The sequence below is a fragment of the Arabidopsis thaliana genome (genome assembly GCF_000001735.4).
Source record: "Arabidopsis thaliana chromosome 1 sequence".
In the NCBI taxonomy this organism is placed as follows: Eukaryota; Viridiplantae; Streptophyta; class Magnoliopsida; order Brassicales; family Brassicaceae; genus Arabidopsis; species Arabidopsis thaliana.
The window spans coordinates 27,377,590-27,400,898 of record NC_003070.9 but is presented as its reverse complement, the minus strand read 5'-3'; the positions used below and the strand labels follow the sequence as shown (position 1 = coordinate 27,400,898).

Genomic DNA, 23,309 nt, shown 5'->3' with positions numbered 1-23,309 from the left:
TTGCATATTTGATATCTTAAACACTAAAATTTACACATGATTCATGAATGTCAAAGATTCATTTCTCCCTAGTGCTTCTTTCTCTACCATCAAAAGAAAATTCATGACTAATAATCCATACAAATAATAGTAACATTTTACTCATAAGAATATACTTCATGTGTGGCACATGTCTCATGTACTCCATACATACGTGTTTTTTTTTTTTTTTTGCATATTTGATATCTTAAACACTAAATTCACACTAGATTCATGAACGTCAAAGATTCATTTCTCCCTGGTGCTTTCTCTACCATCAAAAGAAAATTCATGACTAGAGAGATATATACATAATTTGGAAATTGGAATGACAAATGAAAAACAAACAATAAATGAATACTTTCGTCCCAATATTTATTAGGTTATAAATAAATTACTTGTGACTTGTGACTAAAGGTGTCAACAATCATTCTTCTATCCAATCAATATCATCAAACTCTTCACTTTACTCTCTCTCTCACTCATAATGGCCTCATTCTCTCTTCCCCACTCCGCCACCTACTTTCCTTCCCACTCTGAAACCTCACTTAAACCTCACTCCGCCGCTTCCTTCACCGTCCGTTGCACCTCCGCCTCTCCCGCCGTTCCTCCACAGACTCCACAGAAACCCCGTCGTTCACCCGATGAGAACATTCGAGACGAAGCTCGTCGCCGTCCTCATCAACTCCAAAACCTCTCCGCACGTTACGTCCCTTTCAACGCTCCACCTTCTTCAACAGAATCCTACTCCCTCGACGAGATCGTCTACCGTTCACAATCCGGTGCTCTCCTCGACGTCCAGCATGATTTCGCCGCCTTGAAACGCTACGACGGAGAATTCTGGCGTAACCTTTTCGATTCTCGCGTCGGTAAAACAAATTGGCCGTACGGATCAGGCGTGTGGTCGAAGAAAGAGTGGGTACTCCCCGAGATCGACGATGACGACATCGTCTCTGCTTTTGAAGGAAACTCAAATCTCTTCTGGGCTGAGAGATTTGGTAAACAGTATCTGCAAATGAACGATCTTTGGGTGAAACATTGTGGAATCAGCCACACTGGCTCCTTTAAAGATCTGGGCATGAGTGTTCTCGTTTCTCAGGTGAATCATCTTTCATAAAGTTTACAACTGTATAACCATCTTCAATAAAGTTTACAACTTTATGTTATTTTTTTGTTTCTCAGGTGAATCGTCTCCGGAAAATGAACAAACCAGTCATCGGAGTTGGTTGCGCTTCTACTGGAGATACCTCCGCTGCTCTCTCTGCTTACTGTGCTTCCGCTGGAATCCCCTCGATTGTCTTCTTACCTGCGGATAAAATCTCCATGGCTCAGCTTGTGCAGCCGATTGCAAACGGAGCGTTTGTGCTTAGTATTGACACTGATTTTGACGGATGTATGCATTTGATCAGAGAAGTTACGGCGGAGCTTCCTATTTACTTGGCGAACTCTCTCAACAGCCTCCGTCTCGAAGGTCAAAAGACGGCGGCGATTGAGATTCTGCAGCAGTTTAATTGGCAAGTTCCTGATTGGGTCATTGTTCCTGGAGGCAATCTTGGTAACATCTATGCGTTTTACAAAGGGTTTCATATGTGTAAAGAGTTAGGTCTTGTTGATCGTATCCCTAGGCTTGTTTGTGCTCAAGCTGCTAATGCAAATCCACTTTACTTGCATTACAAATCTGGGTTTAAAGAAGATTTCAATCCATTGAAAGCAAACACTACATTTGCTTCTGCTATTCAGATTGGTGACCCTGTTTCGATTGATAGAGCTGTGTATGCGTTGAAGAAATCTAATGGGATTGTTGAGGAAGCTACAGAGGAAGAGTTGATGGATGCAACAGCTCTTGCTGATTCTACTGGTATGTTTATATGTCCACATACTGGTGTTGCATTGACGGCGTTGATGAAGCTGAGAAAGTCAGGAGTTATTGGAGCGAATGATCGGACTGTGGTGGTGAGTACAGCTCATGGATTGAAGTTTACACAAAGTAAGATTGATTATCATTCTAAGAACATAAAGGAGATGGCTTGTAGATTGGCGAATCCACCAGTGAAGGTTAAGGCAAAGTTTGGTTCAGTTATGGATGTTCTCAAGGAGTATTTGAAGAGCAATGATAAATAAGCTTTGTGTGTTTGTTTCTTCTAAAGCTCTTCACGTCCTATGATGATATTGTTGGCTTTGTTATTAGAGGAAGTAATGAAATTTCGTTTCTTTGGACTTGTGGAATAAAACGACTGGTTGGTTCCGTGATGCTCGCTAGTTGTTTCATATCAAACTACTACTGAGTTTTACATATGCTCTTAACAAAAGTACTCACGACCTGTCTTTTAACCTCTTCTTTTAAATCTTTTAAGAAACAATAAACTTATCTAGAAAATTAACTTCAAGAATTTTTTTCATCTTATTTAAAACCAAAAGAACTCAAAATTGAGTTAACATTAACATTGGGTCAAAAACTTAACTAGAACATAAGAAAAAACTCCCAAGTAATACAAATTTAAAACGTTCCTCTTCTTCTAGGTAGTCTTCTTACTTTAGGGAGTAAAACTAGGTGATCTAGTTCCACGAGCAGTCTCTTCCTTCATGCACTACCAAAGGTTCAAGCCTTCAACAGAAGGTACAACGGCCCTGATTACCACAACGGCCAGGAAAAGGCCAAGTACTTCCACTGCGAATCGGTTCAGCCTTACCAACTACAAGATCCCATCCTCCCACGTCATGTCTACCAAGTTCCAACGCCTTCTCTGCTCCTTCTTTCAGATCAATGTAAGCATATCCTAAGGAACCACCGGTTCCGTGGCTTGGGGGAACAAATACGCGTGTGATCTCCCCAAAAGAACTGAAATATTTACTCAATGCGCTCTTTATATCATCCACAGGAAGGGAAGCGTCAAATCCCGTAACAGAGAACGATCGACCATTGACACCAACAGAAAATAAAGAATCTTTAGCAGCTGGCTTGACACCAACAGAGAATAAAGAATCTGGCTTGAAACCAGCAGAGAATAAAGAATCTTTAGCAGCTGGCTCGAAACCAGCAGAGAATAAAGAACCTGGCTTGAAACCAGCAGAGAATAAAGAATCTTTAGCAGCTGGCTCGAAACCAGCAGAGAATAAAGAATCTGGCTTGAAACCAGCAGAGAATAAAGAATCTTTAGCAGCTGGCTTGAAACCAGCAGAGAATAAAGAATCTTTAGTAGCTGGCTTGGCGGCACTTGCAGCAGGTTTGTTTACAGGTTCCTCAGCAGAAGACGATTCATCCTCCGAAGAAGTGTCCATGTATGAGTCATCGCTCTCAGAAGAAGCCTTAGCAGAAGTCTTCATGGCAGGAACTTTCTCACCCTTGGCTGAGATGAGAAGCTCCTGTATATCCGCCTTTATTGCCAACAAATCCGCCTTTGTTACCAACAAATCCACCTTTGCTTCGAGACGCTGAAGACGATCAGCGAATTCTTTGATCATCTCCTTCTCATCAAGGTTTTTCAAGACGGATACTTTCGTGATCTCCGTCTGATCAGATTCTTCCTTCTCGGAAGGAGAAATCACGTCTTTGGCCTTAATCATAGCAGGAGCTGCTTCAACTGTGGTTGCGGATAACTTGCTAGACTCAGCCATGGAGAAGATGACAAGAAAAGAGAAAGAGCGATTTTAGGTTTTCGAGAGACAATAATCCAAGCCTGTTGTTTAAGATATATATATTAGGTTACATAAAAGATATATGGCGTTTTTCTAACGCAACTCGGTGGTGGTTCATCGTCACGTTGCTGTTATTAGGTTACAATTACATAAAAGATGGCGTTTTTGTAACGCAACATTGCCGCCATATTATTATTTTTTTGATAAATTATTAAATTATTACAAATGTTTTTTTAATTATGTATTTTATTGTTAACAAAGTTTTTTCATTAATTTAGAAGGGAAAAAAAAGTGGAATCGACTAAAAAAGGCAAAGAAGTGGGGTTTCAATTGGCTGTGTATTAAAAAGTTGAGTTAATCAAATTAAATATTTATAAATACCTATCAATTTGTTTCTTGTTTGATGATATAAAATTAAAGCTATAGTATTTTTTTCTTTTTTTTCTAAAAATATTGAATATATTTTTCAAAGCTATAAGTTCTCCATCCAAACATAGTTCAAAATAAAATAAAAATGGAGAGTATTACAAGAAAAACTAGTTGTATAGAGATTTTTTTTGGTTCATCCCAAGATGGGCTAAAAACTGTAAAAACGGATACTAGGAATTGTATACACCACAAAATTACGTATAAGAAAGTCTAAACAAAAGTAAGGTAAAAAAAACCAACACAGTAGTAATCCAAAAATCCAAAATCTAAAAGAAATAGCCTCTATACGCTTGGGCTGGGCCTATAACCCGTTGAAGATCCGGATTCATGAAGTCCGGGTTCGGGTCCTAAATTGGATCTCCCTCTTTTCACAGAGTTCATCTTCTCCAATTTGAGTCCGGCTCTGAATCTTGCGATGAAATCATCGGCTTTGGTATCTACGTCGGGGCTCGGACAGAACATACTCCCGGCGGCCTCCTTACTTCCAGCTGATTGAGCTACATCCGGATCATCAGGTTCGTCGGAGCTTATGCTGATGTCACTAGCCATCCTGACGTAATCTCCACGCTTCACGAATTTCCAAGCCGGCATTTTAAACGGCGGAGGAGGAGGCGGCGGCGGGATCGGCATTAGTGGTGATTCGCTTCCTGTGCCTACGTATTGAGTTACTTTAGCTGGCGGATTTGGTTTGGATGTCCGTGATTCCACCGGAGCTTTTCGGAGCTTCGAGGTTGATGCGCGTGATTCATATCTCCGTTCAGGTGGTGGTGGAGGAGGAGGAGGCGGTGGATTTGAATTGTTTTTTTTGCTTTTACCTTTTTTGGATGAGAAAAGCCCTTGGAAGAAAGGTGGTGGAGGAGGCGGCGGCGGTGGTGGTGAATAGACCAATGGAGGATCGGAGCCGAAGAGGAGATCGAGGCCATCGATGCTCTGTTGTCTCTGCTTCTTCTTCTTTCTCCGTAACGCAATCAGAAAGTCTTTCGTTGCTCCTCCTTTCTTCTTCTCCTGTTTATTGCTCTTTTGATACACAGTCGCCGGAGGTGGAATCGGCGTCGTCGTCGCTACAAAATCATCTCTTTCTTTCTTCTCTTCCTGTGGAGAAACATCTTGGTACACTCTATTAGTCTTTCTCTTCGCTTGCTTCGCTGGTGGAGGACGTGGCGGAGACGGCGGAGGAGACGGAATATACGGCGGAGCAGAAGGCACTTTTAGCTCTTCTACTACTTCAGCTTCCGCCGTCGCAACCACCTCAACTTTCTCAGTTTCCGAACCGCCGTTACGGACCTTACTTCCTTCTCCATTATCACCGTCCTCTGTTTGATCTACATCTTCCGGCGGTGGTTTACCTTCCTCATGCCAGTTTCTGTAACTTTGATTTGGATAGATCGGATCTACATCTTCATAACGGCATTGACTTACACGTGTATCATCGTAGAATCTCCACCGTTCATCGGCTTCGTATTCCCGGAGCCTCAGATCTGGATACGAGCTAACACTTCGTAATCTACTAAACCTCTTGTACACCGTTTGATCACCGCCGCCACCACCGCGATCATCGTTCCAATAACGCGGCGTTGTACCACTGTTAGATACACGACTTCTTCGATCAATAATCGATGGTGAAGTCGAGAATTTGTTACGAATGTCTTCTTCTTTGTGATGATTGGATTCGTCATTATTGGTGTTGCGGCTGAGGAAGCCGCAAAGGACGGCGAAAAGGACGAGAACGAAGTTGAGATAATCCCAGCTTTTACGGACTAAATGAGGTCGGAAAATCTGAGAAACAGAGGAGAAGAAAGGAGGGATAATGAAGACGACTATGAGGATTGCAGCTGTTCCGGCGAAGAATATTTGAGTGGCGATGGTGGTTGTACGGCCACCGAGACTTGCAGTGCGGCGGAAGTAAGTGTTATTGCGGCGTGATTGAAGCCAAAACGGCGTAGACGCGTCTCCATCATCTTCTTCCATACTCTTTCTATTATTTGGCTTTTGATTAGAAAGACAACTTTTAGTTTAAGAGTGGTTGGCTTACGATGCTGTAATGTGTTTGCTTTTATGCTTTTGCTTGGATTGATATTTGTTTTTTAAAATGCTTGGGGACTTGGATTTGGTCATTTTTATTTGTTTTTTTTTCTTTCTGTGGATTCTTACTTTAATTTACACATTTTTTACAACAAAAAATATGTCTTTGGAGTATTTTAGAGATTTTTTATAGGAGACAAGCAATCGGATAATTGACGTATTTAGTTGAATATCTATGTCAAATTCATCAATTTGCATATATATTTATTTATTACATGAAAATACATTGCGCATTTTACGTAGAGGATATCTGAATTAATTGTATAATGTTCAAATATGTACTAGTTGACTATATACAACTTTACTCGGTACATCTGACCAGTTCTTGAGTTTGAGTCTCGGCAACACAACAGTATCTAACTCCCTAGTCCTAAATGTATGTTTCACAATGATTAGTTGTATAGATAGATATTGCAATTTTCACAAACTATCCATATTACCTGATAATTTGATGTCCACAAACTCTGAAAATCTTACATTTTTTTAATTCTGAATTTTGAACTTGTAAAGAAAAAGGTTCTAGTATCTTAACCATACTCTAGACAAATGACATTTACACCCAAATTTTTTTTTTATAGAATTGTCAAATCTTGATCTTTTAAAATCCGAACCAAACTTTGGTCATACGGTCATGCCTAAGAGAAGGTTCAATTGACACATGATTTTTTTGGGGGAATTTTTTATTTTTATTTTAATAACTTGTTAGACAAGCTGGAAAATGGTGGTATTTGCTTGTGAAAGTTGGAAATGGGAAATACAAAGAAAGGCCTACTAATACAGCTGGATTACATGAAGCAAATACAGATTGGTACGTCAAATAATCAAAATTGTTCAACGGAATCATATGTCTAACGTGTTAATAAACACGTTTTCTATGTGAAGCTGAGGCCGTGATTACTAATTAGTCTTTTAATAATTATATGAGAGCCGGTGTTGTCGTGGCTTTTACAAATGGCCAGGCCAAACCGTCAAAGGCAACATACTATAATCTAATCAAGTCTTGTTATCTTGATAACTTATCTAAAAACGATAAACTTTCTCTCACAAGCTAGATTTTATGTGGTGCCAATGATTAACAGCTTTCTAAGTTTGATTTAAATACACTTACGGTTTCACACGTCACTTCCACATTTGTAGGTATGAGGTTGATTTCTATTTCTACTCAATTTAAGAAAAGAAATATTAACATTTCGTAAAGACTCTAAAATGTTAGATGATTAAGGTAAGTTATGGAAAATGTGATGATAACAGAAAAAAAAATGAAAAACGTGAACGGCAGGATTCGAACCTGCGCGGGCAAAGCCCACATGATTTCTAGTCATGCCCGATAACCACTCCGGCACGTCCACCTTTTGCTAAGTGTATTGCTTTATCAATACTTAACATCAAAATAAAAATCGACCTGTGGTTAAACCCCCAATAAACTCTCATCTCACCGTTAAGTTATAGAACAGCGAAGAACACAACATGAAAAGACAAATGCAAGAAGGTTAATGTGACATAGTTTCAATTACAATTTCATTTGCCACATCTCTCAAACTATTACAACATATTCAACTATTTCAATACCCCAAAAAAAAAAAGCATTTCTCTGCCTATTTCTTCTTATACATACGAATTCAAGTACCATGAGAAAAAAAGGAATGTACTTATAATTAGCTATGCATCATCTTCTTAATCTTCAGTCTTTAGTCTTTACTTCTCCTCCCCAACCCGCATTTCCATTTTTTTTCTTTATTTTTTCTCCCTTCTAACAATATTGAGTAATTAACATGTAAAAACCTGTCGAAATTAGATCCTTAACGATCTAAATTATACGAAAACTCGAAACTTACCCCCAGTAAAAAAAAAAGTAAGTAAGCGTACTGCTTGTAATTAAGCTTCAGGTTCTGGTCTTGAACTTTCTTTGAGCTTTCAAGTCAATCACAATGATGGAGATGTTGTCTTTACTTCCTTTTTGTAGAGCAAGCATTGAGAGGTAGTCAGCTGCGGCTTGGCAAGCTGGATCTATTCCTTTGCCTCTCTCTGCTAGAGGCGGTGCACCGTTCTTCTTGTGCCACATCAATATCCGTCTCCTTGCTATTTCGCAGACTTCTTGGTTGTTCATTACATCCCAAAGACCGTCACTGGCTAGTATGAGACACTCGTCTTCTCTTGACCGAGGCATGAATGTCACTTCCGGTTCTGGGATCACATATGGCTTCAGATATCTGTCACCTGCATAGTTCCAGAGGAGGAAAGAAACCGGAGGATCTAATGTTTCATGTAGGGGAGTAATTACATTATCAAGCCACGTTTGTGTGATGTGCATTACTGGTCATCAAAAGAAGCAATGCTTACCGATGGACCTAGACATGGCGAGAACACCAAAAACACGTGCGCCTTGCCATTGTATAACTTTGCCTCCAGCATTTTCTATTCTTGCATATTCATCCTCTCTATCTGGCTGCAGAAAAATGGAAGGAGGTAAGAAAACACTTTTATCAACTTTGTAAGTTAGATTGGGGAAAGAAAAGGAAGTTCATTTTACTTTGTGATCAACTGACAAGGGCATGGCTTCTTTGCCACGGAATAAAACCGCCCTCGAATCACCGCAGTTAGAAACTACTATATGTGATGAGCAAACCAAGGCAACAACAGCAGTTGATCCTACGGTCTCAGACGCAACAGCCTCAAGAACCTTATCAGAAGAACCAACAACGGCTCTACCAATTTTTCCTTCAATCTCACCATCGACAGTTAGAAAACAACTCGTGAAGACTTTATCCCACTGCACCTGCCTACCCTCTCCTGTATTCCTCTTGCATAATTCGTCTTTTATACGTTCTATTTCTTCAGCCAAAGCAAAATGGAGTCTATCTCGGCAATAGTCAGCAACCTACAAGCCATTGTAGATTTAAAATCTATGAATTTAACCAGAACATCTCAAAGAGGTGTATAACAATCTACATTGCTAAAACAACTTACATAAAATGTGAATATAGCATACCTTATGGCCTCCATGACCATCATAAACACCGAAAAAATGACCGGTGAGGTGTGTGAGGCTTGGACTCATACCCTCATGGTCCCCCATAAGCATTTTGATGGGTAGTTTCAGAAAATGAGGTGACACGGCAAAAGCATCCTCCATCTCAGATCTATTCCCTTGAATGGAAACCGTGCCCCAAAGCGGTATACAATCTAGTTCATAAACACTTCTCCCTTTCACCAGATGATTACTATTTTCATCTGGCAATCTAATGACAACCTCCGAAGTATTGGTATCCTGATTTACACCCGCGATAAGAACTTCCGCGGTGGGAACCTGCTCAATGCTTGATTCGCCTACGATAATCGCGGTTGCAAGAACTCGCCCGTTATCTATTTCCATAGCTGTATTAGACAAGCTTAATTCAGAGCCTGCATCAACAACTAACAAGCCCTCACTTATGACAGCACTATTATCCTCCACAACAGACAATACATCGTCTTCATCAAAAACATTGGAAGACCCGCTTCTCGTATCGGATAAAGTTTTCAACAAATCCTGTTCACCTACCTCTTCCAGTTCAGAAACATCTTCCATAGTGCATTCAGTCCCTCCGTTGCAAAAGCTTTGATTTTCAGAATCAGATAACAAGTCAGCTGCATCAGTAACGTTCTTTAGCTGAGTGATCTCGACAGGTGATGATTCACACATGGTGTTGGCTGCTAAGCTAAGAGTCATTGCAACTGCGGGAGTCATCTCCTCCATGAGCTCTCCAAAATCAGAGATTTCCACACCACACCACAACAAAGCTTTAAATTTCAAAGATGGACTTAGGAGAAATCAATTGTTTTCATCTTCTTCTTCGAATACTCTAAGCAATGGTTTCATGATGTTGAAGAATCCTTGCTCCAAATAAGTTTTTGTCAGCGACCCAAATGCCGCTTTATTCATACACTAACTTAGCATAGTTAAAACGACGAATCAAGGAGAATTAAGTACCGGAGATAACCAGATCTGACGAATCTATACGACGAATTCTCCTCACTCGATTATATCACTCTCTTGATCCCAAAATCGCAACAACTTCGTCGATCTTTTCTCAAATCCTTATCTTGATTTCAACCCTATTGAGAGATCACAAAGCACTAATCAAAAACTCACGAATCATTATCCAAACGGTCATGTCAAAGAAAATTCACACAAAAACCAGAAAAAGGAGGGAAAATCAGCGAAATCAATCACAAGAAAGCCCTAAAAAATTCGAACCATTAACGTCCATAATCATATAGTAGAACATGGGTTTCCTTGGATCTAAATTAAAAAAGAAGCTTTAGCTTTACCCAGAAATAGAAAGATGAATTTAAACTTTGTTCTTAAGCAAAACTAAACACAAAGCTCAAAACAACAAGAGAGATTCGACACATAATAGCAAAAATCTTCCGATTGAAAAGCTAACTACACAGAAAAACAACATAAAAAAATCAGGAAAGAAAAAAGAAGAGAGAAAGAACTAACCAGTTGATGAATCTTTAGAAGATATTCGCATCTGCAAAAAAATTAAAATCGAACAGAAGAGAGAGAGAGAACAAAAGTAAAGATGTTCTTCTTCTTCTTCTTCTTTTTATTTTCTTCCCTCAGGATTATTTCTCGCTCGAGCTAAATTGCTTAGAGAGAGGCTCTCTCTATCAGCGAAACAAAGAGAGAGAGAAGAGAATATTGTGTGGTTTGCTTTTTCTCTCTGTTTTTTTTTATTCCTTTTTTTCTTTGGTTTTGTAATATAATTTATAGGAAAAAAGAGTATTTATTACAAAAGAGGATTAATAAAAGGACACGTATTAGTCTTTGTATCATTTTGTGAACTTTGTCCTCTTTTTTTCTTCAACTTTTTGTCCTTTTTCTTTTTTTAAGGTCGCTTCAGGCAACACCTGTCGATCAGCTAACAACAACAGATGTTATTTAATTCCTTTTTTTCCCATTTATTTATTTTCAGAACCAAAAATATGTTTACAAATGGAAATTGATTTCTTTCTCTTTCCTTTTTTTAAAAAAAAAATATATCATAAAAATTTATATAAAGTAGAAAAACACTAATTATTTCCATAAAATTTTGACATGTAATATTAACCACGAAAATTAGATATAGATAAGTGAGTATCTTAGTTGTACAATCTGACGTGTAGATAAGTGAGTATCTTAGTTGTAATTTGTATTTGATATAACTGTAAAATGAATAAATTGTATTAATAGGATCAATGAAATCTTGACACGTAATATATTGGTTCAGCAAAAATTTCCCATATATTTTATTTAAACTGATCAAGTTTTAGTTTTGAAAGCTATGAGTAAGAAATAAAGATTGGTTTTATAGTTACGAACTTGTCTATAGAACTCTCTAGGTAAGAAAGAATAACACAAAATTATTGTTATCAGTAAGAATGAATCAGCCTAAAAAAATAAAAATATTTATGTATACTTTTCGATAACGTTAAAGTACAAGTTCTCACAATCAGTGTTTAATGGAATCGTCTTAAGAGTAATAATCTTTCGAGAGACGTATAAGATATGGTGATATCGCCAAGAAGAAATAAAGATGGAAGACGACAGCCCCAGAAAATTATATTATTTGGTCGTTTACCTTTTTTTCTTTGTTCTTTTTGGATACGTAAATCAAAAAATGCAACGTGTGTTTGTTTTTTTCCAAGTCAATAATCGCAATAATTTCGATTTCTACCACCCGCCCACGTGGCTACTCTGATTGATCAGGGACGAAAATAATAAATATTTTGTTACACCTCTAGATTTTGTACTCATAAATTTCAAATTCGTAGATACATATATTGCTGTTGCATTATTATCGAAACTCAAATTAAGTAAATGTGTGTAAATTGAGATGTGTGATCATGTTTAAACATAACATTCTATTCTCTAGTCTATTTTACTCTCTTTTTTGGTTCAACCTCTAGTCTATATAAACCTAAAAGACTAAACCATATGTTTGACTAGTTTTACTAATATTTTTATCTAAAAACTTTGTTTTACTGATTAAGATAAAATAATCGATTTAATATTTTGATAATGTATAATCGAATTTTATTTTAATCGAAACGCGTACATTATAGTACAAACTAGATCTCACCAGCAACTTCCCAAAAATCACTCTCTAATTAAAGATAAGTTGAGACTTGTGGAAATTTCCATTCTTGTTTGTTTGTTTCACAAGACTGTTGAGTTGTTTGAGAAATAAACCCTCCAAAATTAGAAAAATTGTAAAACCACTAAAAGCTTCATCATCTCACAATACAATTTTCTGTTTCTTTTCATTGTTCATTGTTTCTTCTCTGAGGTTGCAAAGCCAGACAAAAGAAAAACAACACAATCGATCTTGGTTGTGGGTGTTTTGTGACAAAGAAGACATGAGATCATTTATGAGTATTATAGTTTCCTTGTGAAGCAGGTTATTCATGTTTCTTGGGAAGCAAGATTCTAACATGTCTGCAAGAAGAGTTAGAAGGACCTCGGAGGACTATGGCAGTATCACGGCGATCGCCATTGATAAGGACAAGAACAGCCAACACGCCTTGAAATGGGCCGTTGAAAATATTGTTGCTGATGCTCCACAATGTGTCCTTATCCACGTTCAACGTAAGCATCTCTCGCTCTTCTCTTCATCATTGAAACCAAAACGTCAAAGAGCCACCCTAATTAGGAGTATGTTTTGCAGTAGGAGACACAGGAGGACATTTTCATCAGGACAATCCGGACGAGGCACATGAATTCTTTCTTCCTTTCAGAGGATTCTGCGCTCGAAAAGGAGTTAGTATTAATCGATCATTTCCAATCTCCTTGCAACAACATTTCACACTTATAATGCATCAAATATGATCATGACATTCTTGTATATACACACTTTTCAGATCATAGCAAAAGAGGTTATTCTTCATGATATTGACATCTCCAATGCTATTGTCAACTACATCACCAACAATTATTACATTGCAAATCTTGTTGTTGGCGCATCTGCACGCAATTCCTTCCTTAAGTCTCTCTCCTCTTCTCTGTTTCATGCTTGGTATCATCTCAACTTTGGTTATACAAAATGCTAACATTCAATTTTTCTTTGTGATCAGAAAGTTTCAGAGTCCAGATGTACCAACCACTCTGCTTAAGACGACTCCAGAGACTTGTGCCGTCTTTGTTGTGACCAAAGGTAAGCTTTTAAAAAGCAGATCCGCGAGTCACCGTCATAAACTTTCCAGACAACAAAATCTCTCTTCTTTGTTGTACAACTCAACAAACTCCATTGACTCTGACAGGTAATCTCAACTCTCTTCTAACCATTGGCCATGGTTTTCTTTTCAACAGGATTTAGTGAAGTATGCCTTTTCATTTTGTTTACATTTTTTACAGCGCATCAATATCATCACCTGTATCTACACAAACCAACAAACCAAATTCAAATTTTTTCCAACCTAATTCACCTCGCATCTCAACACCGCAATCTATGAGTGAAATCTCTCAGTCAGAGACTGACAATGGAAGTTGTGATATGGTATCAACTGTGAGTTCTTACACCGTCTCTGATAGTTCCACTACCATCGGAAGCTCGATCTCTTCAACTTCCACGGTTAGTAGTATATCGTCACTTTCTTATAAATGTTCAGTTTCTCAGTGTTCTGACATTTCCTTCTTGGTTTTCATACTGATGCACAGGAAAGTCCACTTGTCGGAAATTACGTGGAACAACAGGTAAAGCTTTTCAGGAACATAAATTTGGTCCTGGATTTGCAGAATGTCAACATGATTTGATATGGTCTATCCTTTTTGACAGAATCAAAATCTTGAAGCAGAGGTGAGGAGACTGAGACTGGAATTGAAGCAGTTTAACAAGGACAAAGACACTACAAACCAAAAAGAAAACGTAAGATACTGTTATCTTCCATGTTGATGACAATTGTTGTGAATAATAATCATTAGATATTACATTATGTAGTCCCAAGAAACCCCATGGTCAGATGAAAAAATAGAGCTGCCTAGAGCATTGTCTGATAGGGAAACGCAGAAAACGCAGTCTGCTGCATTCCAAGCAGCTGAAATAGCAAAGCGCATAGCGAAAATGGAGAGCCAAAAGAGAAGATTACTTGAGATGCAAGCCAATTTGGACAAACAGATGATGTTCACAACGGTTTCTTACAGACGTTATAGTATCAAAGATGTTGAAGATGCAACCTATGGTTTTTCTGATGCTCTAAAGATTGGGGAAGGAGGTTATGGACCTGTTTACAAAGCTGTCCTCGATTACACTTCTGTCGCCATTAAAATCTTGAAGTCGGGTATCACAGAGGGACTGAAACAGTTCCAACAAGAGGTACTGTGTTAGTTTATATTGCTCTCCTTATTTTGCTTCTCCTTCTCCTGACTCATACATATGTTTCTTCAATAGATTGAGGTTCTTAGTAGCATGAGGCACCCTAATATGGTAATCCTTCTCGGTGCATGTCCCGAGTATGGTTGTCTTGTATATGAGTATATGGAAAATGGAACACTCGAAGATCGCCTCTTCTGCAAAAACAACACACCCCCACTTTCATGGAGAGCAAGGTTCAGAATCGCTTCTGAGATTGCCACAGGTCTTCTTTTCCTTCACCAGGCAAAACCTGAGCCCCTAGTTCACCGTGATCTGAAGCCAGCAAACATTCTACTCGATAAACATCTCACTTGCAAAATCAGTGATGTCGGTCTAGCTCGCTTGGTACCTCCTGCTGTGGCTGATACCTACAGTAACTATCACATGACTTCTGCAGCCGGTAAGTCTTAACATCTCTTTTCGATGTCTTAACATCGAACCAATGTTGATGTATGTTTCCCATTTTGACGTGTACGGGAACAGGTACATTTTGTTACATTGACCCTGAGTATCAGCAAACCGGAATGCTTGGAGTGAAATCTGACCTCTATTCTTTTGGTGTGGTGCTACTGCAAATCATAACAGCCCAACCAGCAATGGGGTTAGGCCATAAAGTAGAGATGGCGGTTGAAAATAATAATCTGAGAGAAATTTTGGATCCAACAGTATCAGAATGGCCTGAAGAAGAGACTCTGGAGTTGGCTAAATTGGCTTTACAATGTTGTGAACTGAGGAAAAAGGACAGACCTGATCTTGCCTTAGTTCTGTTACCAGCTCTGAACAGGCTTAAAGAGTTTGCAACAGAGGATCATGAACGTATTCAGGATAGAACATCTCATGTGTCACATGAACACAATTCAGTTCCGCTTTCCCCGATTCCTTCCTCTCAGGTTAGTTTCTTAGAACCATTCTTTTTAAGGGATATTAGCTGCAAATAGAAATTTAGGGTTTTAGATCAAGCAGAATCATGTTTTATTAAGTAGGTGAAAAATGTTTACTGCAGAACTTTCTCAGTTCATGAATAATTTCTGTGCCATGTAGATAGAGGATGAATTGAGAAAATCATATTGAGTATTGATAAAAACATGGAAATTCGACGTAGATCAACCAGAAGCTGAAAATGGCAGTACCTGAGATCCACGACTATCTTGATCCTTCTAAGACCCGTAACCATCCTATACCTAGAAGGAGTCGACCTCCAAGATCACATACAAGCAAGTACAAAGGCAACGGTTGGTCTTTTATGAGTTGTGCTCCTTCCAGAGTTCAGTGGGGTGATCTCCCATAGCGTGTGGGGAGTTCCCTTATCTTTGTATATGAAACATTCTTTTAGTTTTGTTCATGTAAAATTCTACACTTTAAAGAAGACTTGTTTATTGATGTAAAGACCCTCATTCGAATGAAGAAATCAGACGAAATGTCATTTTGCAGGTACATGATCTTCTGAAACAAAACAAAAATTCTAAGCAAGCTGCAAAACTGAAAGTTTAAGGCTTTAATAAAAAGATTAGAGGACACTATTTGTTCTTCATTTAGAGCAGCTGATAAGGTCTAGAGACGGTAAGAGTTTAGAGAAGGTTTGCTACACAATATGCCTGAGACTTGAGAACCAAAAACCACAAAACCAAAAGTGACTGATCCATCATCATAAGCTTGTGAAATCTTGGAGACAAAATTAATAGCTAAGAGCAGAGAACAGTCCAGAGAAATAGAACCAGGGGGATATAATAGGTAACAAAATAACACCATCAAATATCAGGTTAGTACTCAATGAGATAAACAGAGGTATACAATTATGTGAACACACTACACCATCCCAATTAACAAAATGATAAGAAAAAACTTGAGAGAAGAGCTTCATTTTCAAATGTAATACAACACATCAGTTTCTCAACGAATCAAGAAAGAGTTAACATTGATCAAAAACAGAAACATAAAACACTAACTAGAACAAACACACTCATGACAAATTAAATTACCAATCGGCAAAACATTTAATCAGTATGAATATAAGAAAAAGGTTTGCAGGTTATTCTTCAAAGTGAAACTGCATTATGACTTGACATACAGACTTGTTGTACCTCTAGAAACCAAATAAAGTTTTCATTTTTATGATTCCAAGACATACCAAACCTATCAAATTCTCACCATTTCCCCTATCAAAAATTTCAACAACGACCCGAAAAAGAGTCTGCCAATTAGACTCTTGCAGTCTTCAAATGGGCACATACCGCTTCACAATTTGCTTCCCAGCTACAACAGCTCCAGCCGCAAGTCCACCAAGAGCACCAGCTACAGCTGCAGATCTCACTCCTCTCGCCGCTCTACAAACAGCTCCGGTTCCAAGACCAGCCACCACACTGGTCCAAACATCATCTCTATCCGTGGCAGCCACAATACCACTCTCGATCCCTGCGTAAACCAATCCAATGATACCAATCCGATTACCCCAAGTTCGACCAGTTTGACCAGAAGAGTTCAAGATCCTGTTGATTTTGAGCTTAGTAGTGTCGCCAGATTCGAAGCTTTTGACTCCAGTGATGACTCCAACAGAAGCTCCGGCAACGGAGCCACCGAGGTAAGCTGTTCCGGTGTAGAAAGTGAGATTCTCACCCCAAGATCTACGTTGCCTTAAAGCCTCCTCCGTGAAGAGAAACTCAGGGGAGGTAGGAAGCTTGTAAAGGTACTGAGATTTGTTGATTGGGACTTCGTAGTTTTGGTAAGGATTGTAAAGTCTTGTGTTTTCGTCTGACCCATGATCGGATCTGTTATTAGCCGCCATCGATGGAAGAGAAAAGTCTAGGTTTTAAGGATTTTGGTGGTGGCTAGAGAGAGAGAGACGACGGAGAGGAAAGAGAGAGAGAGAAACGTGTGATGATGTGGTTGTGTTGTGTCTCTCTGAATGTTTGGTTTGGTTGCCGAAATGAGAAATGAAACCAAACTAAACTAAAAATCTATGTTTAGGGTTTTTAGGGAAAGACTCAGTCCAGTTGTTTCCAGATACGCGCAGTACCAGATTCGCTTAATACTCGCGTTTACGTTTATTTCGAACTTAACCCCATTTATTTTATTTTCTCTATTTAAACCCAAGTTGGTTTTCTCTTACCACCACACACTGTATTTGCTGATATTTCGAATGTGACCCCATAAGTTTAATTTTTACAAAATTAACCTCTTCAACATTGGACTTTTCAAAGTCATACTTAATTACTTTGCAAAATTGCAATCCATCGTGACAACCAAACATCCTCGAATTTTCAGGTGTTTCTCTTATAATGTCAGAAATATTTTTACGACGAACGAACCTAATTTTATGAATTTTTTTTGTCATCAGTTTTTATTTAGAGAACTAAACTTCAAATAAAATAATTAAGGATTCAAATACAAAGCTTATTTGTTTTTAATTTAAGTCAAAAGGCCAAAAAAAAAAATTCGATTTAATTTCGAGAGCGTAAATAGAAGACAAAATAAAAAGCATAAATTCGGAAGTAAATAATCGAAAAAGTTTTGCAAACTGGAAACCTCCTCCCGCAGTCACACAACTGCGCAGAGCCAAAAATAAACGAAACCTCCGGCGAAAGCTACGGCGAAGAGACTGCGTCTAACTCCGTTTACACGCCGATTGTCTTGGAGAGAGAGAGAGAGCACGAGGTAAATCACGCAAGGGTTAGATGGGAAACCAGAAACTAAAGTGGACGGCGGAGGAAGAGGAGGCGTTACTCGCCGGAATCAGAAAGCACGGTCCTGGAAAGTGGAAGAATATTCTCCGGGATCCAGAATTCGCTGATCAGCTCATCCATCGCTCCAACATTGACCTAAAGGTTTCTCTTTTCTTCACTCACCTCTTTAAAATCACTCTCGTTGAACCATATATTAAACCTAGACATCGAATTTGAGACCAACCCGGAGTGCATTATGTACTCTGTCGTATCTGCTTAGTTTAAGATCCATAAAAAATCAAAACTTTTGGCAATAGGTTTTATTAGTGTTGCCTCTTATCATTGGTTATAGGATTAGAGATTCCTTGGATAGATTATAAGTTTTTTTTTTTATTGATTCAAGTGTGCAATACCTAAAGCTAGCTTGGTTGAGTTGGAGATTTGAGGTGGAAAGAGTAGTACTGTCCTTCATTTTGCTATGGATTTCTTTTACTTGGTGGTAGTCTTATGAAGAAGAGTTTGAAAATTTTGTGTGTTTCAATACTTAATAGGATAAGTGGCGTAACTTGAGTGTTCCCCCTGGTACTCAAAGTTTAACTAATAAGGCACGGCCAGCAAAAGTCAAAGAGGAAGGCGACACTCCGGCTGCAGATGCAAATGATGCTGTCACTATTCCACGGCCTATTCCTACTATTCCACCTCCTCCCGGTCGGCGTACTTTACCTTCTGAGTTGATCCCTGATGAAAATACAAAGAATGCTCCTAGGTTTGTCTTTCTTTGTTCTCTATTTCTCATACTTGAGGCCAGAAAGTATGATGAGAGACTAGTTCCATAAATGCTAGTCTATCAACTCTGAGTAATAATCTTCATCATGTATTGCTAAACTTCTGATATGTCCCTATTTTCAGGTATGACGGGGTGATATTTGAAGCTCTCTCTGCTTTAGCCGATGGTAATGGATCTGATGTCAGTTCCATTTATCATTTCATTGAGGTTTGACAAATTTCTCTCTGCTATTTATTATGCACAGATCAGAAAATTATATGTGCTCGCTTTGTAAACTACTTAACAGATTATTAGAGACATCATCTATATATGTGGGAGGGATAGTTATGTTATTGGCACGTGTAAACTCTATCTTACATTGACTTGTGCAAATGGCTTATTACTACTATCAGCAATCTTAGATGATTCGTCCTTCTCAAATGAGAACACCGAGTTCTAAATGTAAAGTCTTATACTACTAATTATTTGTACTTTGACGTTTTATAGTATGATAATACTTGTCGTGAAGCTGTCCACTATGCATATCTGAAAAAATGTTAGAACTCTTGATTTTACTTAAATTTGGTCACTTTCTGTTATTCTTTTATCACATTTGGCTATATAATAGCTTTTGTATTGGACCTTACGACTGAGTGCTAACAATGGTTTACTGTGGAAAGAGCAGCCCAGGCATGAAGTACCGCCAAATTTTAGAAGAATCCTTAGTACAAGACTGAGGAGGCTTGCAGCTCAGAGCAAACTTGAAAAGGTTAGCACCTTCAAATCTGTAAGTCTTGAATCTCACTTTTCTTGTGTTTTTTAATGAGTTCCCATTTTCTTTTAAAATTCCCAAAAAAAACCATCTTCATCAATTGGTGTTTAAAACTATCTGGTCCATATCTGTCTGAGCCAATGAAGCATGGTTTAGAATCCACTGAATTAATAACTGAAGCAGTGACAATGTTCTTTAAAGCCTTCTCATGCTATGTCTTTGGTTTTTCTTTCTGTGTTGTTCAATCCAACATATAACAGATACAGAACTTCTATAAGATACCCGATCCATCAGGAACAAAAATAGGTGTCCCAAAACCAAAGGAGACACATACGAAGCTGCGCCAAGCAAACAATCAGACCTCTGCTGATTCACAACAGATGATCGAGGAAGCTGCAATAACCGCAGCCTGTAAAGTCGTAGAGGCGGAGAATAAAATAGACGTTGCCAAACTAGCAGCAGAAGAGTTTGAGAAGATGACAAAGATTGCAGAAGAAAATAGAAAACTCCTGGTCATAGCTACTGAGATGCATGAACTATGTAAGAAAAAGCCAGACTCTTTTCTCATTATTGGCTAAGCAAAACAAAACAAAACGTCTCTAACTTTGGTATTATATGGTCTGTTTTGCAGGTTCCTGTGGGGAGACTATGCTCTTGGCTTGAATTGAATCTATGGGACATTCCTTGTAGCTCTCTTCAGTTATCTCCGTAATGGTGTTGATAATAATATATAAAAAGAAAACTAAATTAATTTACTAGGCGTGGCTTTTTTGGTTTTAAATTCCTGAACCTACATACATATTTTTACATTAGCGAAGTTACTTTCGTATAATTTTATATAAATTTCTTTACATCGAATTTTAATGTTAATTTTTTTTTGGGTCCAAAACCATTAATTGGAGTAATAAATATATTAAAAGTTTAGAGGGCAAATCGGGAAAGAAGATATTTAAGTTGTTTTCCTTTTCCTACTTGGAATAAGCAAAGTAAAACCTAAAAAAAAAAAAAGACCGTAAGTAGTTACAAGGGTGGAAGTATAAAGGAGCAGTCTTTTCTTCTTCTTTCAACCCCACGGCGCAGATCCTACGAGTTTGGTCTTTGTCTCTATCTTTTCAATCTTTCTCTCTCAATCGCTCTTCAATTTGATAACAGCAAAGGTTTGTTTGAATCTCTCTTCTTTTTGTATGATTTGTATTTTGGATCCCCATTGTGCTTGCTTTTATAGAAGTTATAGGTTTTGATATTGTTTGATTCATGTTTGCTTCATCCTAATACAATGCTGATTCGTAAAGGATCGGTTTTTGTACAAGGATGATTTAGATGTTCTATTACTGCGACTTGGTTATGTTTTGGTTACATTAATTGAATCCTTAGGATTATGCAGTTGACTTTACGAAGATGAATGCTTGATTTGCTTCTGCTCTTTCTATCTCTCTTGGTGCTTCTATGTTTTTATCACCTTTTACGTGTTTGTTATGTGATCTCAGAGACAACGAGTTCGATTATAAATTGTAATCTGTTTTTTTTTTCTAATGTCGATTTCATATTTTTGTTATGCTTGTCCAGTCATGGCAGGAATGGCATCTGATGGAACTCAATATGATCCTCGTCAGTTTGATACTAAGATGAATGCCATGTGAGTTAAATTTTAGTATCTTAATATCTGAATCCCTTTATAACAACCAAGAACTGACTTGTGTAATACTTTCTAGTCTCGGCGAGGAAGGAGAGGAAACATTCTACACTAACTATGACGAAGTTTGCGACAGCTTTGATGCAATGGAATTGCAACCAGATCTTCTCAGGGGTATTTATGCTTACGGTAAGTGAAGTATTTCCTTTGAGAACACATTCTATACATACCTTCATTGTTTCTGTCTAGTTTTGTATTTTCTTTTGTTTGTTTCAAAGCTTAGTACTGTTACTCTTAAACAACCTCATATTGGTTTTGTTATTTATCATTAGGTTTCGAGAAGCCTTCTGCTATTCAGCAAAGAGGAATTATTCCATTCTGCAAGGGTCTTGATGTGATCCAGCAAGCTCAATCTGGAACTGGAAAGACCGCTACCTTTTGCTCTGGTGTTTTACAGCAGCTCGATATTAGTTTGGTTCAATGCCAAGCTCTTGTTTTGGCACCTACCCGAGAACTTGCCCAGCAAATTGAAAAGGTTATGAGGGCACTTGGTGACTACCTTGGCGTCAAGGCTCAGGCTTGTGTTGGTGGAACAAGTGTTCGTGAGGATCAACGTGTTCTTCAGTCTGGTGTTCATGTTGTTGTTGGAACCCCTGGTCGTGTCTTTGACTTGTTACGCAGACAATCCCTCCGTGCTGATGCAATCAAAATGTTTGTTCTTGATGAAGCTGATGAAATGCTCTCTCGTGGTTTCAAGGATCAGGTTTAATCTTGTTTAATCTCCCATTCACATTTTCTTTTTCTCTCTGATAAAATCAAGTCATTTGTTCTTATAATTTGATTTCTCTGTCAGATATACGACATCTTCCAGCTTCTTCCTTCCAAGGTTCAGGTTGGTGTTTTCTCTGCTACAATGCCTCCCGAAGCCCTTGAGATCACAAGGAAGTTCATGAACAAACCAGTCAGGATTCTGGTCAAGCGAGACGAGCTGACTCTTGAAGGTATCAAGCAGTTTTATGTCAATGTAGACAAGGAAGAGTGGAAACTCGAGACACTATGCGATCTCTACGAGACACTGGCCATCACTCAAAGCGTCATCTTTGTGAACACAAGGCGTAAGGTTGATTGGCTAACCGACAAAATGAGAAGCCGTGACCACACTGTTTCAGCTACACACGGAGACATGGACCAGAACACAAGAGACATCATCATGCGCGAATTCCGCTCTGGGTCTTCCCGTGTCCTCATAACCACTGACCTCCTTGCTCGTGGTATCGATGTTCAGCAAGTCTCTCTGGTCATAAACTTTGACCTCCCAACCCAACCGGAGAATTACCTTCATCGTATTGGAAGAAGTGGAAGGTTTGGGAGAAAGGGAGTAGCAATCAATTTCATGACATCGGAGGATGAGAGAATGATGGCTGATATTCAGAGGTTTTACAATGTGGTCGTTGAGGAGTTGCCAAGCAATGTTGCTGATCTTCTCTGAAGCCTTTCTTTTTTCTGTTTTTTACTGAGAAAGTGCTGTGTTTACCCCTTTTTTTGGCAGCTTCTCTATGCTTTGATTTTTGTTTTCAGGCTACTACTTAGATTTATAGTTCTTGGCTAAAAGCGAACATAACTCATTACATGATTTTGCTTTTTTGGCAATCAAGAATTTCGGCATTATTTATCTTTTTGTGAACGTGGCTTACAAGGAAGGATACTCTATGAGACTAAAGACTTTTCTCTACTTGAGTTTCATTAATGAACTTTTGTTGATTTTCTAGTTTTCTACTCTTGAATTTACAATAAATATATACTACATAAGGTTGGGGACGAGCCCCAAAAATTTCCCTCGAATTCATGAAGTGAGAAGCGGCCATGTGTAAATCCAAAGGACATGAGATCTTACAAAATTTTCTTAGGAAAAATAAATATGCAAAACTGTACTAAGTAC

General features: G+C 38.4%; 9 protein-coding genes and 1 non-coding gene across 17 annotated transcripts; 5 read left to right on the top strand and 5 right to left on the bottom strand.

Annotated features, from left to right (window-relative positions):
- Positions 1-424: 424 nt before the first annotated feature.
- On the top strand, positions 425-3,022 carry AT1G72810 (Pyridoxal-5'-phosphate-dependent enzyme family protein). Its single transcript, NM_105939.4, has 2 exons — positions 425-1,117; positions 1,201-3,022. Exons 1-2 carry the CDS (start codon positions 506-508, stop codon positions 2,137-2,139), a joined length of 1,551 nt encoding a protein of 516 aa, NP_565047.1. The 5' UTR covers positions 425-505; the 3' UTR covers positions 2,140-3,022.
- On the bottom strand, positions 2,399-3,810 carry AT1G72800 (RNA-binding (RRM/RBD/RNP motifs) family protein). Its single transcript, NM_105938.3, has one exon. It carries the CDS (start codon positions 3,631-3,633, stop codon positions 2,626-2,628), a length of 1,008 nt encoding a protein of 335 aa, NP_565046.1. The 5' UTR covers positions 3,634-3,810; the 3' UTR covers positions 2,399-2,625.
- Positions 3,811-4,099: 289 nt separating this feature from the next.
- On the bottom strand, positions 4,100-6,301 carry AT1G72790 (hydroxyproline-rich glycoprotein family protein). Its single transcript, NM_105937.4, has one exon. The coding sequence runs from the start codon at positions 6,049-6,051 to the stop codon at positions 4,366-4,368; it is 1,686 nt and encodes a 561-aa protein (NP_177422.1). The 5' UTR covers positions 6,052-6,301; the 3' UTR covers positions 4,100-4,365.
- A 1,131-nt stretch (positions 6,302-7,432) lies between these two features.
- Positions 7,433-7,514, bottom strand: AT1G72780. The gene has a single exon. It is a non-coding gene; the product is annotated as a tRNA-Ser (tRNA).
- A 57-nt stretch (positions 7,515-7,571) lies between these two features.
- HAB1 (HYPERSENSITIVE TO ABA1) lies at positions 7,572-10,951 on the bottom strand. 5 transcript variants are annotated; one of them, NM_001334550.1, is made up of 6 exons: positions 10,652-10,898; positions 9,155-10,260; positions 8,696-9,043; positions 8,506-8,611; positions 8,001-8,382; positions 7,618-7,915 (listed from the first exon to the last, which is right to left on the bottom strand). In NM_001334550.1, the coding sequence occupies exons 2-5, from the start codon at positions 9,899-9,901 to the stop codon at positions 8,048-8,050; spliced, it is 1,536 nt and encodes a 511-aa protein (NP_001320804.1). In that variant the 5' UTR covers positions 9,902-10,260; positions 10,652-10,898; the 3' UTR covers positions 7,618-7,915; positions 8,001-8,047. The 5 variants fall into 5 exon arrangements, with proteins under 5 accessions (NP_177421.1, NP_001077815.1, NP_001320805.1 ...); NM_001198456.1 differs by having other exon boundaries at positions 7,618-7,908; positions 7,997-8,382; positions 10,652-10,877; NM_105936.4 differs by having other exon boundaries at positions 7,572-8,382; positions 10,652-10,951.
- Positions 10,952-12,364: 1,413 nt separating this feature from the next.
- Positions 12,365-15,769, top strand: AT1G72760 (Protein kinase superfamily protein; the record flags this gene model as incomplete). Of its 3 annotated transcripts, NM_001334548.1 has the most annotated exons (11): positions 12,365-12,778; positions 12,858-12,949; positions 13,051-13,175; positions 13,264-13,449; positions 13,544-13,760; positions 13,847-13,882; positions 13,965-14,054; positions 14,127-14,501; positions 14,577-14,940; positions 15,024-15,430; positions 15,582-15,769. In NM_001334548.1, 11 exons carry the CDS (start codon positions 12,598-12,600, stop codon positions 15,609-15,611), a joined length of 2,103 nt encoding a protein of 700 aa, NP_001322061.1. The 3 variants fall into 3 exon arrangements, with proteins under 3 accessions (NP_001322061.1, NP_001322062.1, NP_177420.1); NM_105935.1 differs by lacking the exon at positions 15,582-15,769 and having other exon boundaries at positions 12,625-12,778; positions 15,024-15,478; NM_001334549.1 differs by lacking the exon at positions 15,582-15,769 and having other exon boundaries at positions 14,577-15,468.
- Positions 15,770-16,374: 605 nt separating this feature from the next.
- On the bottom strand, positions 16,375-17,579 carry TIM23-2 (translocase inner membrane subunit 23-2). The gene has a single exon (NM_105934.2): positions 16,375-17,534. The coding sequence runs from the start codon at positions 17,320-17,322 to the stop codon at positions 16,756-16,758; it is 567 nt and encodes a 188-aa protein (NP_177419.1). The 5' UTR covers positions 17,323-17,534; the 3' UTR covers positions 16,375-16,755.
- Positions 17,049-17,369, top strand: AT1G72755 (uncharacterized protein). The gene is made up of 2 exons (NM_001349580.1): positions 17,049-17,118; positions 17,316-17,369. The coding sequence occupies exons 1-2, from the start codon at positions 17,081-17,083 to the stop codon at positions 17,341-17,343; spliced, it is 66 nt and encodes a 21-aa protein (NP_001336507.1). The 5' UTR covers positions 17,049-17,080; the 3' UTR covers positions 17,344-17,369.
- A 395-nt stretch (positions 17,580-17,974) lies between the features above and the next one.
- Positions 17,975-20,639, top strand: AT1G72740 (Homeodomain-like/winged-helix DNA-binding family protein). Of its 2 annotated transcripts, none has more exons than NM_001084345.2 (6): positions 17,975-18,361; positions 18,751-18,965; positions 19,109-19,193; positions 19,651-19,734; positions 19,998-20,277; positions 20,369-20,639. In NM_001084345.2, the coding sequence occupies exons 1-6, from the start codon at positions 18,212-18,214 to the stop codon at positions 20,398-20,400; spliced, it is 846 nt and encodes a 281-aa protein (NP_001077814.1). In that variant the 5' UTR covers positions 17,975-18,211; the 3' UTR covers positions 20,401-20,639. The 2 variants fall into 2 exon arrangements, with proteins under 2 accessions (NP_001077814.1, NP_177418.2); NM_105933.3 differs by having other exon boundaries at positions 19,651-19,752.
- A 77-nt stretch (positions 20,640-20,716) lies between these two features.
- On the top strand, positions 20,717-23,140 carry AT1G72730 (DEA(D/H)-box RNA helicase family protein). The gene is made up of 5 exons (NM_105932.3): positions 20,717-20,894; positions 21,304-21,373; positions 21,450-21,559; positions 21,703-22,133; positions 22,224-23,140. Exons 2-5 carry the CDS (start codon positions 21,306-21,308, stop codon positions 22,857-22,859), a joined length of 1,245 nt encoding a protein of 414 aa, NP_177417.1. The 5' UTR covers positions 20,717-20,894; positions 21,304-21,305; the 3' UTR covers positions 22,860-23,140.
- The last annotated feature ends 169 nt before the right edge of the window (positions 23,141-23,309 follow it).